The sequence below is a fragment of the Mesoplodon bidens genome, assembly GCF_964165515.1.
Source record: "Mesoplodon bidens genome assembly, chromosome: 1".
In the NCBI taxonomy this organism is placed as follows: Eukaryota; Metazoa; Chordata; class Mammalia; order Artiodactyla; family Ziphiidae; genus Mesoplodon; species Mesoplodon bidens.
This window is the reverse complement of record NC_138176.1, coordinates 148475891-148492830: the sequence shown is the minus strand read 5'-3', so window position 1 is coordinate 148492830 and position 16940 is coordinate 148475891. Positions and strand designations below refer to the sequence as shown.

At 38.4% G+C, this 16940-nt stretch overlaps 2 protein-coding genes across 19 annotated transcripts in view; one reads left to right on the top strand and one right to left on the bottom strand.

Annotated features, from left to right (window-relative positions):
* Nucleotides 1-2421, top strand: part of WDR19 (WD repeat domain 19) — an 88928-nt gene extending 86507 nt beyond the window's left edge. For 2 of the 3 annotated variants that reach the window (XM_081250413.1, XM_081250414.1), the window contains exon 37: nucleotides 2050-2421. The gene's annotated coding sequence lies outside the window, so the exon portion shown is untranslated. The remainder of the gene's footprint in view (nucleotides 1-2049) is intronic. The other variant, XM_081250412.1, reaches the window with a different exon arrangement.
* Nucleotides 2422-5222: 2801 nt separating this feature from the next.
* RFC1 (replication factor C subunit 1) overlaps nucleotides 5223-16940 on the bottom strand; it is a 79672-nt gene continuing 67954 nt past the window's right edge. For 8 of the 16 annotated variants that reach the window (XM_081250440.1, XM_081250452.1, XM_081250448.1 and 5 more), the window contains 8 exons: nucleotides 13664-13759; nucleotides 13443-13541; nucleotides 12100-12254; nucleotides 11856-11973; nucleotides 9452-9597; nucleotides 7902-8115; nucleotides 6339-6530; nucleotides 5223-5318 (listed from right to left, as the gene is read on the bottom strand). In XM_081250440.1, coding sequence (XP_081106566.1) covers nucleotides 5238-5318; nucleotides 6339-6530; nucleotides 7902-8115; nucleotides 9452-9597; nucleotides 11856-11973; nucleotides 12100-12254; nucleotides 13443-13541; nucleotides 13664-13759 — 1101 coding nt within the window. In that variant the 3' untranslated portion in view covers nucleotides 5223-5237. The remainder of the gene's footprint in view (nucleotides 5319-6338; nucleotides 6531-7901; nucleotides 8116-9451; nucleotides 9598-11855; nucleotides 11974-12099; nucleotides 12255-13442; nucleotides 13542-13663; nucleotides 13760-16940) is intronic. The other 8 variants (XM_081250449.1, XM_081250454.1, XM_081250455.1 and 5 more) reach the window with 2 other exon arrangements.

Here is a 16940-nt window from a genome sequence, read left to right as displayed (position 1 = left end):
GCTATGTAAATAGTTGCCAGCATGTAGCAAATTCAAGTTTTGCTTTTTGGAACTTTCTGGTACTTTTTTTTTTTCCTGAATCTTTTGATCCATGGTTGGTTGGATCTGTGGATATGGAACCCACAGATATGGAGGGCCAACTCTATTTCCATTTATATGTCTCAGGTATTTTTTTAATTTCTCTTTTGATTTCTTCTTTGACCCAGCAGTTGTTGAGCAGCATGTTTGAATCTCCACGTATTTGTGAATTTTCCAGTTTTCTTCTTGTAATTGATTTGTAGTTTCATACTTTTGTGGTCAGAAAAGATGCTTGATATGATTTCGGTCTTCTAAATTTATTAAGACTTGTTTTGTGGCCTTACATATGATCCTGGAGAAATGTTCCATGTGTGCTTGAGAAGAATGTGTATTCTCCTGCTTTGGGATGGAATGTTCTGTAAATGCGTTAAGTCCATCTGGTCTAACATGTCATTTAAGACCAATGTTTCCTTACTGGTTTTCTGTCAAATGAAAATCTATTCACTGATGAAAGTGGGGTAATGAAGTCCCCTCCTATTATTGTATTGCTCTTTCTCCCTTTAGATACGTTAATATTTGCTTATATTTAGGTGCTGCTAATGTAAATAATAAATATTTACAAATGTTATATCCTCTTTTGGATTGATGCCTTTATCATTATATAATGGCCTTCTTTGTCCCTTCTTACAGTCTTTGTTTTAAAGTCTATTTTGTCTAAGTAGAACTACTCCAGCTTCTTTTGGTTTCCATTAGCATGGAGTATCTTTTTCCATTCCTTCACTTTCAGTCTGTGTGTCCTTAAAGCTGAGTGAGTCTCTTGCAGGCAGCATATAGATGGATCTTGGGTTTTATCCATTCTGTCTTTTGATCAGAGAATTTATAAATTATATTTAAAGTAGTTATTGATAGATAGGGACTTGCTGCCATTTTGTTCATTGTTTTCTGGCTGTTTTGTAATTCCTTTGTTCCTTTCTTCTTTTCTTGCTCCTTTTTCTCCTTTTGTGATCTGACAATTTTCTGTAGTCATATGCTTAGATTCCTTTCTTTTTTGTCTACCATAGGTTTCGCTTTGTGGATACCATGAGACTTACATAAAATACAACAGTCTGTTTGAAGTTGACAACAACTTAAGTTCAAATGCATTTTTACTCTCACCATCCACATTGTGATGTCACGATTTTATCTTTTAATCTTGTGTATCCATTAACAAATTATTATAGTTATTTTTACTATTTTGTCTTTTAACTTTCACACTAGGTTTATAAGTACCTACCATTACAACATTAGAGTATTCTGAATTTATATATTTACCTTTACCTTTGAGATTTAGTTTCATACATTTTCATATTATTAATTAGTGTCCTTGTGTTTCAGCTTAAAGTCCCTTTAACATTTCTTGTAAGGCCAGTCTAGTGGTGATGAACCTCTTTAGCTTTTCCTTGCCTAGAAAACTTCCTTGCTCCTTCAATTTTGAAGGATGGCTTTCCCAGGTAGAATATTCTTGGTTGGCAGTTTTATTCTTTCAGCACTTTGACCATATCAGGCCACTCTCTTCTAGCCTGCAAAGTTTCTGCCAAAAGAATCTGCTGACAGTCTTATGAGGGGGGAGGGGGTTCCCCTGTACATAACAAGTTGTTTTCTTTTGCTGCTTTTAAGATTGTCTTCTTGTCTTTAACTTCTGGCAGTTTAATTATAACTTGTCTTGGTATGGGCCTCTTTGGGTTGAGTTGCTGAGCACTAACTTTGCACTTTCTCATTCTTCTCAGTAAGGTGGCTGTTATCATCATGCTCACTTTGTAACAGGTTCAACAGCTTGCCCATACAGTTCTAGTCACTTGAAAAGCCAGGACTGAAACTCAATTAACAGACTGGCAATTTCTTACTTGAATGTAGTGATCCTGCTCCACATTTGAGAAATAAGCAAGAAAATCTTCTTTATTATGCTTGGCTTTACTCCTAAATGCTAGTAGTTACTTGAAACCCTTCTAAAAGCATATGGGGTTTTGTTTTTTATTTTTTTGTCCTTTCTAGGTATTATGGTCCTGAGAAGATACCATTTTTCCACAGGAGGCTGTGTTTCTACCCCTGGCAGATTTCAAGATGGTCCTTCCTGAATACAGAAAAAACAAGGTCACCTCTCCAGGTCACCACTTTCAACTTCTGTAGAGTGGGAAACAGTGACATGGAACATGCTGTTTATACTTTGTATATTTCCTCTGAGTCTTACATATTCTATGCTCTATACTGTTAATAGTAACCCATGACATAACTATAAATATTCAGCTTTTTGATATCTTTTCTATTTTGAAATACCTCCTTTAAAATAAACTTATTAGATATTTGTAATGTTTTCCCAGATTTAAAGACAGAAAAAGAAATAAAGGAAGGTAGCTTTAAACCATACTGTGAAGTTTGGGCAGCACAGATATTAACAGTGTTAAAAAGTTTGAACTGAGAGGCTTACACAAATCAAGGCTATTTAGCATAATCAGCCTGAGAATAAAAACATCAGAAATCAGTAAAATCAGCATTTTTAAAGAATGAAACTATAAGCTTATGTTTCTTGTCATTATACTACATAGTATGGAATTCCTGTCACAAAATTAAATCATTTGACTTTCCCTGAAGATGTACATTATTCAGAATCTTCCCCAAGGTGGGTGGAGGGTTCATTTCCCATGTCACACACACCCAATACTATACATATCAGTATATGCTTCCTTGCCATCCAAAGCCAAAGTATCAAAGTCTGAGCAGCTGACAGGATCATGTAGCCTAACTAACTCTGAATATATCAGATGATATGATTTTACAGTATAGCCACCAGCATTCTGAGCATTACAGAGGTACCTACGAGCCTAGGGTAGAACCCAAAAAGTGCCAATAAAGTTTTACAGCATCCAGGTATCCATATGCATGCCTCCAGCTTTATGTTTTTCCTTCCCAAAGGCTGGCTAGAGGCCCTGGCCTTCCTAAGTGATACAAGTCATTATCATTAAACCCACCCGTGGTTCCTTTGTTTTGTGTTATCACTTGAGGGATGTTGTAAGGCTACAGGAATAGTAAGAGTCATAGGCACTTGGGATCTGTAAGGGGAAGCACATTATATTTTGGGAGTTAGTTATGGGCCTCAGACATTCACTAATGAGCATAATTGTACCAGAACTTATTTAGGAAGATACTCCTCCTAGTACACATAACTATGTGCTCCTTATTAATAACTTCAAGAGGCCCAATGTTGCTGTAAATAATACACTGACAGAACTTAAAAAATGAAGGATGAAGTAGTATTAGTAATAAAGTAGTAGTTTGTTATAGACTACCAAATGGCCAAGACTCAATGGATCTCAAAGAAAGCAAGTATACAGTTTTACGCTGCAAGGATGATGTGTGGCATCCAGTGGCTCCAATAAGGATTTACTAGTTGCTCCAAATCATAATGAACAAGTAAAGGACACTATCTGTTTTTCTGGCTGCAAGGAGATTACAGTCCCTTTCCTGGGAGGCACAGGGCAAGTAGGCAGATATGACTTGCATATCAAAAAGCAATAGAAATGGAAAAATACGCTTAAGAAATTTATGCTCACCCCACTGGTGAGGTGAGGCAGTCGTCAATCAAGAAAATCTTCACTGAAGCAGAAGTTTCAAGCAGGGCTTTTAACAAAGAGAGGGTTTAGTAGGCAAAGGCTTAAGGCAACGTTTTATTCCCATAATGAACTTAATCTACATGAAAGACATTTTTCACACTGGTAAATACATTTTAAATGTCTCAAGAACTTCGTCTGTCCTCCCAAACAAGACTATCAGTTCCTTAAAGGCAGGGAACAGAATCCTGATTTTACATTCCTCTTAGCACATACCTCGCAGAAGTAGCACATACCCTTGAGCATTTACTGCCAAGATTTAAAAAATTGCTAGACACCCAAATTCCCGACTAGTTCCACAGCCTCAGGCCCCTCAACAAGCACAGTTACAGGTACAATCTAAAGTTCCAGGGCTTCCCTGGTGGCGCAGTGGTTGAGAGTCCGCCTGCCGATGCAGGGGACACGGGTTCGTGCCCCGGTCTGGGAAGATCCCACATGCCGCGGAGCGGCTGGGCCCGTGAGCCATGGCCGCTGAGCCTGCGCGTCCGGAGCCTGTGCTCCGCAGCGGGAGAGGCCACAGCGGTGGGAGGCCCCTGTACCGCAAAAAAATAAAAAATAAAAATAAAATAAAAAATAAAGTTCCAGTAGGGTTTGTGGAATCTGTCAGGACAGAACTGGATCCCTCAGGGACAAAGTAAACAAAAGCCAGTGTTCATTTAGTCCCAGACCAGAGTGAGGATAAGAGTTTGACCCAGCCTGGACCCTACTGGTTTTAAACTAATGAGTTGAAACTCTGGAAGGCTAGGAATGTCTGACAATCTTTCTGCAGCCACAATACCCTCTAATAATAACAAAGAGCCCTCTCTATGAAATTCTATTCACAGCAGAGGTGTGGTTGACACTCATAGGAGTAATGAACTTGGGAATTAGAGTTCTGACTCTTCAACTGCCAAAGTTATGTTTCACAGAACAGGTCAGTAGGAATATAGGTAGCTTTTGTATCCAATCATTTGCAAATTAATAAGGAAAAAATATACCAACATAGTATCTTACTGTACAAGATGACAATCTTAAGAATTTGTACATGTATCATGTGAAACATTTCTAATTTCTATTTTGCAAGATATTTGACAATGTACAAATAATACCCAGTTCTAGGTGATGACTTTTGTATTTTGATTTATTTACAAAATCTCTCCACATAATAGTAACTAACTACCTCTTTTTTTAAAATCGGCATTGGTCCTATAATGGCCATTAGGATAAATTCTTTAAGCCTACAAAAGCCACCTTAGTACCTCTGTTCCCAGACATATTACTGTTAACTAAAAATCTGACTCCAAAGCCCACATGTAGTTTCTAATTCTGAATATACAGTCATTTTGAAGTACAATCTCATTAGATTGACAGGGGACAGTGGAGGACCCACGCAGTCCTATCAACCTCTATAAGAGGTGTACATCAGCCTACTGTTTACATACTTCTAGCTGTACCACCGTTTATTTGTAATGGGACCATGAGGTTGCCCCATTACACTAAAACATGGTTCCTTTGGAAAAACAAAGCATTCTCTAAGACCAGCTAGACTGGTCAGCAGGTTGAATAAAAAGTAGCAGTCAGCAGTGGAAAATGGTTTTATTTCTTTGAACTTTTTCCTTTTCCTTTTCTGGACTCTTTTTCTGATTTTGAAGGCTTTGAAGATTTTGTCTTTTTCTGCTGGGAGGGAAAGATGCACAAAATAGTTAGTAGCTGTGTTTATGAGTAAATGAAATAAGTTCATCTCTACAATACATCAAATCTTTACCTGCAACTTAATAAAGAAGAAAGGTTGCAAACACCTAGATCTTGAACTACAGCTACCCTTGATGAGCTTACTAATAACAACTGGCCAGCTGTAGCTTTGAACTATTGAAAAGCTATTTAGACTCTAGAACTAGGATATGTTCCCCAGAACATTGATGTATTTAAGAAAGACAAAATAAGCAAGATACAATTTACACACACGGTTATGTTTTCATGAAGAATTTCCTTTTCTTTCAGTTTCAGATTAGAGATCCAAACACACTCAGTTTGAGCAGGGGAGGGAGTAGACTTCTTATGTCTACACAAGACTAGAGAGAGCCACACTGGAGAAGGCCACTATTCCCACCCCTGCACATACAAAACAGAATCGAGGGGCAAGAATGATAAATGCACACACACTAGGGACAGAAGAGGATACAAACTAGACTCCTTTGCCTCAGCCAATGATAAACAGGGGGCTGATACCATACATAATTTTAATCTTTCCTAGCAAAAGATGAGGATGTTTTGCTCTGGGAAACTTCTATGGGCATTTCAACAGCTATAGCAAAAAATAAATAACAGAAAGGAGAAATGGTTTCATTAAAAATGCTTTTCTTGATTATGCTATGAAAATGTGTCTGTGGGTAAAGCACACACCAATGGCAAATAAAAAAAATAGTCCTTTTTCCAACAGAGCATATGACCATCAATATGATGGCCTGTTTTTTGCTGTCTGGCTCTTCCACTGTTATAAGAAGTTGACTGTTTATGAAAGTGAAATCTACACCTTCTTCACCCTCGGAACTGTGATGAACAAAACAGAAAGTATTTTCAGCTTCCTCTGTTACTTGCTAAACAGGCTCTGAATAATTTCAAAAGGCAAGTTATACACAAGATAAGCTATTTTGAGGGAGTATCATAGCTTCTCCTATTTGCAGATGAAAATACTACCTTGATCATAGCATCAGTTTCCAAAGTGTCCTGGTCTTTCTCATCAGATTGAGAGTCATCTTCATTTAACTCTTCATTGTATTCAGAATCCAGCGCTGGGCCTGTGCTGTGTCTGTGTGTCTTTACTGCCTGGAGTGAATACGGAATAAGGTGGACTTCCTTATTGTAAGCTCTTGTGAAGGCTGCTTTCACCTACACAAAAGGAATAGAGGGAGGTTTTTAAAACTCTAACTGCCAAACAACCCCTTTAAACTCTGTAGGCCTAGAGGCCCTGAGAGACCCTAGGAGCCCCTTGAAATTGTCTGTAAAATATGTATGCATGTACATGTAAGTATATCTATATGCATTTTCCTATGGAGAAGTTCCATATTTTTCATGACATTCTTAATAGAGCCATGACTCAAAAAATAAGAATCAGTATTTGAGAACATTAGGCAGATTTTTTTTTTTTTTTTTTTTTTTTTTTTTCTTTTTGTGGTATGCGGGCCTCTCACTGTTGTGGCCTCTCCCGTTGCGGAGCACAGGCTCCGGACGCGCAGGCCCAGCGGCCACGGCTCACGGGCCCAGCCGCTCCGCGGCATATGGGATCCTCCCAGACCGGGGCACGAACCCGTATCCCCTGCATCGGCAGGCGGACTCTCAACCACTGCGCCACCAGGGAGGCCCGGCAGATTTTTTAAAGTCACTTTAAGTCATCAATTTTTTCTATTCAGTGTTCTCTGCAGTTCTACAAAGTGACAAGCAAAGTTAGTCAGTGAACCAATAAATCAAAAAAGGTTTACAATAAAGTACAAGTTAAAGTTGTCCTTTAATTACCACAAAATATCTAAATTACCTTTACCACAAAAATAGGCTATTTCAAAATACTAAGTAACTTGAAAAGCCTTAACCTCAAGCTTCTAAACCTAACTGTAGAATTAGTCCACAAATTCTAACAATGGATGTCTCTTGTGAGAATTTACCTATAGTCATACCTGTAGTCAGGTCAAAATTCTAGAGAAGACAAGCCACAGAGAACATGTCTTCTAGAACAGCACCAAGTAAACAAGCACAAGGGTGACATATTAGATATCACAAACTCATGTTATGTCACTTTAGTTTCTTCATGTTCACTATATAAAGTAGGGGATACATCATTACATAATAGATTGTCCAACTGTAATAAATACACTAAAACACAGATTAGGCAGACTAAGAAAAAGTCTAAAAATGCTCAGCCAGTAAACACGTCTTTTCATAATGCATTACCACCACCTCACTTTTACTTCCCCAGGCTCATCTGCCTATCCTTGTAAGGAATACATCTACATTTGCTCCTCAGATTTCACACCTTCCTTTTCCATGCAGGCTAAGGCAAAGATAAAACTATAAATTATAAAAGTCAAATCCCAAAGTCTACTCTTAATATTGTACTCAAATAGTATCTTTGGAAAGCACAGACCATAAGCAAAAAGCATTTAAGAAAAGAAATTAAACTTTTAAAAGCATCTAAAACATCTCTGACGTACTCCTAGTACATGGTAATTACAAAGTGATGGAGAACCAGTGGGGTACACAATTTACCTTGGGATCCAGCTTGGAGAAGGGACTAGGTCTGTCTCCCCAGCTGCTCATTTCCATGATATTCTCAAAGTCTTCTTTCATCAAATAATACGTGTCCATAAGAGCAACAACATCCTGTACTCCTTCTATCCCTCGTGAGGTCAGGGGCTGTACAAGTGCATCCCTTATATGTGACAGATAATCCATGTTTACAGTCCTTTTGCTGGAGTAAGTTCTTAAACCAAAACAAAAGAGATACACTGTAATCAATGGCAAATGACCACCAACTCATAGTTTGCTGGAGTTTAATCCACTTTTAATAATGTTAATGTATCTACACAATGTATCTACACAAATATAGTAGAAACATCGAAGAGGCACACCCCAGGGCAAAGTGATACGTCACCTTGAAAAAGTGATGGGCAGGGAATAGGAGAGGAGCTGAAAGGCAGGCCTTCAGCTTGAGCAATGAGAAGAGCAGAAGAAAAGAGCCCTTTCAAGCTTCTAGAGGCCGCCTCTATCTCTTGGCTCATGGTCCCTTTGTCCATCTTCAAAGCCAGCAGTGGGAGCGCAACATCTTCACATCTCTCTGACTGATGATGCTGCCTACCTCCACCACTCCTTTTTTTTTGTAAAAACACTTATGATTACATTGGGCCCATCAGATAATCCAGGGTAATCTTCCCATCTCAAGATGGGAATAAATTTGTGTTGTTTTAAGCCAGTAAGTTTTGGTAATTTGCTATAGCAGCAATAGAAAACTTACATGCGGTGGCAAAAAAAAGACCCACACCATAAACTACAAAGAGGGATCATAGAAGGAAGAAGAATTCTACAGGAACAGAAGAAAGGAACATCTCAGTTCAGTTTTAAACAAAAGTTAAGGTTAGACTAATGTTAATATTCTCTCCAGGGACTAGAAAGGAAAATAAGATTGCTTAAGTAGTTCTTCATGGTTAAAAATGAATCCCTAAAGTTCACTTAATATTTGTGTACAAGCACATTTCTAAGTTTCTAAACTGTAAAAAATTTAACCAAATAATAAGAATTTTTGAACATCCTTAAACTTCTCCAAGGACATTGGTTTTCAATCATCTGAGTATCCACCTTCTGTAATACACTAAACTGTATCCCCTTGTCCCAAATGACTAGGTCAGTTTACTATTAGGATGGGAGGCAAAAACTAGTTCATTTATTTAAATAGTTCCCTTTTTCCTATTAATTTATTTGGAGGCCAATATATTATGTATGCCTACTAGTAATAGGCATAGTCACAATAACAATAAATAGTAGCACTACCTCAGATTTATATAGCTTTAAAGCTTATCTTAACATTATGGCACATCTACCATCTGGCTTTATTCTCCAAAGTATCCTTTTAAGTGATAAAATGAGTGTCATACTAATTACAGATAATAAAACTCAGGGCCATGAACTTATCCATGTTCACTTATCTAGTTAGTAATGAAATCAAAACTAAAACACAAATCTTTGTGACTCATGCTATCCTTATTAAAGGCCAAATATACTACCCTGATAAAATGCCACACATAGAGTAATACCCCGCTTACCTGAGACTCATATGCAATGCTAGGTCCTGAACAATACGATCGTGTTTGCCCATAGATGAGTGCTTCCCCAACCAACTTGGGAAGGTAGGAAACTGGGTCATGTACCCCCTCATTAACTCTCCAGGAAGAACACTGGCATAAATAGCCTGAAAAAATTAATTGCAATCCACAAGTTAAATTCAGTACTGAGTTAAGTTGCTTCTCTAGCAGCTGTTGGCTTCCAAGCAGTCTCCAGAAAATGCAGTAACATTGCTCCCCATACCTAATTCCAAGATAGGCCCCTTCCCTCTCTCCCTCACCTGTTGGTATGGGAAACTTCAACGTGAGAAAACAATTAATTGCAGTAAATGCCTTGGTCTAAAACATGTTATGGCCCTCACAGATCATCTAGCCAACCCAGACTCAGCCAAATGATCTCAACACACACCAGTTACCTCTCAATGCCAGTGTTATAGAAAAAACTGTTTAAGAGGAATATGATTGTCTTCAACATAATATCAATAAACCAGGTGGATCAAAGCATGGAAAATCTAATAATTAGAGAATTAAGTAAACTGGCACTTGAGAAAAGTTTTTTTTAAAGGTATCCTTGGATATCTTCTATATCCAGGGTTTTTACCTTTTTTTATATGTCTATAAATTTATTTATTTTTGGCTGTGTTAGGTCTTTGTTGTGGGCTTTCTCTAGTTGCGGTAAGTGTGGGCTACTCTTCATTGCGGTGCACAGGCTTCTCACTGCGGTGGCTTCTCTTGTTGTGGAGCATGGGCTCTAGGTGTGCAGGCTTCAGTAGTTGTGGCATGCAGGCTCAGTAGTTGTGATGAACAGGCTTAGGTGCTCCGTGGCATGTGGTATCTTCCCAGACCAGGGCTCGAACCTGTGTCCACTGCACTGGCAGGCAGATTCTTAACCACTGCGCCACCAAGGAAGTCCCAGGGTTTTTACTTTTTTAAAGGTTGGAATTATACATAAATCTTGTGTCCTGCTTTGTTCTAATAATATTCTCTCATAAGTATTTTTTAGATTAAATCATCTTTACAAGTAATTTTAAAGGCTGCCTAATGTTCCATCAAGAGGATTTACCATAATTAATCAGACTCCTATTGCTGAACATGGAGATTTTCTCCCATTTCTTGCTATCAAAATTAATGCTTTAGGGCAGGGGTCCCCAACCCCCAAGCCACGCACCGGTATCGGTAGGAACCGGGCTGCACAGCAGGAGGTGAGCGGTGGGCAAGCGAGCGAAGCTTCATCTGTATTTACAGCCGCTCCCCATCGCTCGCATTACTGCCTGAGCTCCACCTCCTGTCAGATCAGTGGTGGCAATTAGATTCTGATAGGAGCGTGAACCCTACTGTGAACTGTGCACATGAGGGATCTAGGTTACATGCTCCTTATGAGAATCTAATGCCTGATGAACTGAGGTGGAGCTGAGGTGGTCCCATCACCCCCAGATGGGACCATCTAGTTGCAGGAAAACAAGCTCAGGGCTCCCACTGATTCTGCATTATGGTGAGTTGTATAATTATTCCATTATATATTACAATGTAACAATAATAGAAATAAAGTGCACTATAAATATAATGTGCTTGAATCATCCCAAAACCATTCTCCCCCCACCATCCGTGGAAAAACTGTCTTCCATGAAACTGGTCCCTGGTGCCAAAAAGGTTGGGGACCCCTGCTTTAGGAAGTATTTTTGCACATAAAGCTCTTCCTGTGTTTAACATTATTTCTCCAGGATAAATTCTCATAGGTATAATTATTAGGTATAAAAAAAATGAACACTTTTAAAGCATAAGAGAAAGGAATCTTTAAAAGAAGAGTAGACCTCCAGAAGTCCCTTGCTTGTTAGGTCAATATTACATAAATATGCAAAACTCAAGAATAAATAACCAGTTTAATTATGAAAGTTTGCACAACTCTGTTTTGAGTAAAAGATATCAACCTAAATAAAGTACCCAATACAAAGCTGCCTCTGTAGCAAGGAAGAATAAAGAAAATCAGAATTCATATATCAGAAAAATGGCTGCAAACCTGCCCTGGTTGCATTTCTTCAGGGATGAGCTACTTAGTAACAACCTGGGAGAGCCAAGAATGACAAAAAAACAAATGGATTCTTAAGGTAAAAGAGAGCAAATGAAACTTTGGACTCACATCTTAGTTATGACCAAAATCTGACATTCCTATTTCCGTATGTCCATTTACATTAAAAACATTGAAAAATAAGAGTAGATTAAGAAACAAATAATAGTGACCACAAGGTACTTTAATCTATAACAGATTATATTTTTTGCCATTAAGAGCCGTAATGTTTATCTGGTATTTCAAATAATTACAGGAGCTAAAAGCTATTTTGTTCTAACTAAAGCAGGGTCTGCACTTTAAGGAAAGCCCTATGCTTACCTGTGTGGGCAGAAGACTCCAGTTTTGCTTATTCCGGATCTGACGGTCCACTAGGTCACCATCAGATATGCTGTCTGCTGCTCTGCTTAAAAGCATCAAGTGCTTTTTCATGTCACCCCTGCAGGAATAAACCAGTCCGAATTACACCACTGTCCACACTCCACACCCCTCCCTCCCAGGTATCTGGCCTTCGTAGGGCTGGGAAGGGTACTAATTCTACCCCTCACTAGCTCTGAACACTCACCCTGCGGCTACAGGCTTCACGTGTAGGTAGTTCTCCTGGACAAAGAGGGGTGCTATTGAATAATCATGAAAAAAGAGATCTAATTTGTCCACAAGTGACATATGAGCAGTCTCCTCTCCAGTTACAAACACCTTCCGGGCAACATCAAATGGGCCCTAAAAAGAGAGAGGGACATACCTAGTAGAATGACCAATATCCAAAACACTGACAACACCAAATGCTAGCTAAGATGTGGAGAAACAGAAACTCTCTTTCACTGCTGGTAGGAGTGCAAGATAGTACACTTTGGAAGACAGATCAGTAGTTTCTTACAAAACTAAATATATTTTTAACATACCATCCAGCAACTAGGCTCCTTGGTATTTACCCAAGTGAACTGAAAACATATCCACATAAAAAGAAATGACTTACAAAGCCATGAAAAGATATGGAGAAACCTTAAACGTATATTACTAAGTGAAAGAAGCCAATCTGAAAAGATGACATACTATACGACTCCAACTATATGACATTCTGAAAAAGGTGAAACTATGGAGACAGTAAAAAGATTAGTGGTTACCAGGGGCTGGGGGAAGGGAGGGATAAACAGGCAAAGTAAAGAGGATTTCTAGGGCAGTGAAAGTATTCTGTATGATACTACCATGGTGGACAAAGGCCACTACATATTTGTCAAAACCCACAGAATGTACACCACCAAGAGCAAACCCTAATGTTAAACTATGGACTGTGGGTGATAATGGTGTGTCAGTGTAGGTCATCAATTGAAACAAATGTGCCGTTCTGGTGGTGGGTGTTGACAGTGGGGGACATTATACAGGGGGATATGCAGGCAATCTTGATTTTGCTGTGAACCTAAAATGGCTCTGAAAATGTTTACTGATTTTTTAAAAAGAGGAAGGGAGGGGAAAATACTGTTTAATCATTGCTCTAAAGGTAATAATAAATTCTGACTGGTGACTAGGTGAAACAACACAGAGATAATTGATACAGACCTGTAGTTTCAGAGAGGTCATTTAAACTATAAGCCAACTGAAACAAGATTATTCTCAACAGTTCCAAAACCATTCAAAACATGAAATCCATATATAAGGGACTCTAGAAAGGCCATTTCATAATTACTGAGGCATAAAACTTCCCTTTCTCAAAATTTACAATTACACTGACAGTCCTTAAGGAAAAATTCATTTGAATTAGAAACACTTTTAGCACCTGTCTATATCTCTTACTATAAAGATCCATAGGTTCCACAGGTGTCTCAAGGAACTATAATAATTATTTCAATTAAATTAATACTAACAGGAAGAGAAGTGCTTTGGCACTTAAGAAGTGGAAATTTATTTTACCAATTTGATATCCTTTTTGGCTCTATGAGAATCAGCCTTAGCCTGGTCATAGGTTAGTGCTTTACTTCGTGCACACCACATACTCAGATTGTGTAGAACCTGAAAGAATCACAAGTAAGACACTGTTAAGACAGGAAAATACTGCCACTCCCCATCCCCAAAACACTGAAGGCATCCATTCAAAATAATCATCAATGTTATATAATATATATCTCATTTACCTGTCTGATATCTTGATTGGCTCCCAAAATTATTTCATTCATAGCTGGAGGGGGAATCTTTAAACCCTCTTTAAATGCAATAGACATCATAGCACCCTGAAATTGACAAAGGGGAATGAATCTTCACTGATTTTTTCTTAATTCATATAATCAGATTTTAAAAAAATATTTATCAGGTACTTTAAAAAACTGGCCCATGAAACACAGAAAAAATAAAATGACACTTTCCCAAAGAATATTATAAGTTTCAGTCTCCAGGCTTTGAAGATTGGAGATCTTATGGGACATTTTTCTACAAATCTTTCATCTGAAAAGATTTCCGCTTTATGATGAGGTTCTGCCCACACTTCCAATCTTCTAGGAGCTTGTAAAATTGTGGAACTGAAGAGCCATTGTGGATCTTGGATATTACCTTTCCCAAGCCTCATATATCCCAGAAATCATATTTTCACTCACAGAAAGATAGACAAGATGAAAAGGCAGAGGGCTATATACCAGATGAAGGAACAAGATAAAACCCCAGAAAAACAACTAAATGAAGTGGACATAGGCAACCTTCCGGAAAAAGAATTCAGAATAATGATAGTGAAGATGATCCAGGACCTTGGAAAAAGAATAGAGGCAAAGATCGAGAAGATGCAAGAAATGTTTAACAAACATATAGAAGAATTAAAGAACAAACAGAGATGAACAATACAAGAACTGAAATGAAAACTACACTAGAGGGCTTCCCTGGTGGCGCAGTGGTTGAGAGTCCACCGGCCGATGCAGGGGACGCGGGTTCGTGCCCCGGTCCGGGAAGATCCCACATGCCGCGGAGTGGCTGGGCCCCTGAGCCATGGCTGCAGAGCCTGCGCGTCCGGAGCCTGTGCTCCGCAATGGGAGAGGCCACAACAGTGAGAGCCCCGTGTACCGCAAAAAAAAAAAAAAAAAAAACTACACTAGAAGGAATCAATAGCAGAATAACTGAGGCAGAAGAACGGATAAGTGACCTGGAAGACATAATGGTGGAATTAACTGCTGTGGAACGGAAAAAAGACAAAAGAATGAAAAGAAACGAAGACAGCCTACGAGACCTCTGGGACAACATTAAATGCAACAACGTTTGCATTATAGGGGTCCCAGATGGAGAAGAGAGAGAGAAAGGACCAGAGAAAATATTTGAAGAGATTATAGTCAAAAACTTCCCTAACATGGGAAAGGAAATAGCCACCCAAGTCCAGGAAGTGCAGCAAGTCCCATACAGGATAAACCCAAGGAGAAACATGCCGAGACACATAGTAATCAAACTGGCAAAAATTAAAGACAAAGAAAAATTATTGAAAGCAGCAAGGGAAAAACGACAAATAACATACAAGGGGACTCCTATAAGGTTAACAGCTGATTTCTCAGCAGAAACTCTACAAGCCAGAATGGAGTGGCATGATATACTTAAAGTGATGAAAGGGAAGAACCTACAACCAAGATTACTCTACCCAGCAAAGATCTCACTCAGATTCAGTGGAGAAATCAAAAGCTTTACAGACAAGCAAAAGCTAAGAGAATTCAGCACCACCAAACCAGCTCTACAACAAATGCTAAAGGAACTTCTCTAAGTGGGAAACACAAGAGAAGAAAAGGACCTACAAAAACAAACCCAAAACAATTAAGAAAATGGTCATAGGAACACACATATTGATAATTACCTTAAACGTGAATGGATTAAATGCTCCAACCAAAAGACACAGTCTTCCTGAATGGATACAGAAACAAGACCCATATATATGCTGCTTACAAGAGACCCACTTCAGACCTAGGGACACATACAGACTGAAAGTGAGGGGATGGAAAAAGATATTTCATGCAAATGGAAATCAAAAGAAAGCTGGAGTAGCAATACTCATATCAGATAAAATAGACTTTAAAATAAAGAATGTTACAAGAGACAAGGAAGGACACTATATAATGATCAAGGGATCAATACAAGAAGAAGATATAACAATTATAAATATATATGCACCCAACAGAGGAGCACCTCAATACATAAGGCAACTGCTAACAGCTATAAAAGAGGAAATCGACAGTAACACAATAATACTGGGGGACGTTAACACCTCACTTACACCAATAGACATATCATCCAAAATGAAAATAAATAAGGAAACAGAAGCTTTAAATGACACAATAGACCAGATAGATCTAATTGATATTTATAGGACATTCCATCCCAAAACAGCAGATTACACTTTCTTCTCAACTACACACGGAACATTCTCCAGGGTAGATCACATCTTGGGTCACAAATCAAGCCTCAGTAAATTTAAGAAAATTGAAATCATATCAAGCATCTTTTCTGACCACAATGCTATGAGATTAATAACCAAGAGATCACTGAAGAAAACAAAGAGGAAATCAAAAAATACCTACAGACAAATGACAATGAAAACACAACGATCCAAAACCTATGGGATGCAGCAAAAGCAGTTCTAAGAGGGAAGTTTATAGCTATACAAGCCTACCTCAAGAAACAAGAAAAATCTCAAATAAACAATCTAACCTTACACCTCAAGGAACTAGAGAAAGAAGAACAAACAAAACCCAAAGTTAGCAGAAGGAAAGAAATCACAAAGATCAGAGCCGAAATAAATGAAATAGAAACAAAGAAAACAACAGCAAAGATCAATAAAACTAAAACCTGGTTCTTTGAGGAGATAAACAAAATTGATAAACCATTAGCCAGACTCATCCAGAAAAAGAGGGAGAGGACTCAAATCAATAAAATTAGAAATGAAAAAGGAGAAGGTACAACAGACACTGCAGAAATACAAAGCATCCTAAGAGACTACTACAAGCAACTCTATGCCAATAAAATGGACAACCTGGAAGAAATGGACAAATTCTTAGAAAGGTATAACCTTCCAAGACTGAACCAGGAAGAAACAGAAAAATATGAACAGACCAATCACAAGTAATGAAATTGAAACTGTGATTAAAAATCTTCCAACAAACAAAAGCCCAGGACCAGATGGCTTCACTGGCGAATTCTATCAAACATTTAGAGAAGAGCTAACACCCATCCTTCTTAAATTCTTCCAAAAAATTGCAGATGAAGGAACACTCCCAAGCTCATTCTATGGGGCCACCATCACCTTGATACCAAAACCAGACAAAGATACTACAACAAAAGAAAATTGCAAACCAGTATCACTGATGAATATAGATGCAAAAATCCTCAACAAAATACTAGCAAACAGAATCCAACAACACATGAAAAAGATCATACACCACGATCAAGTGG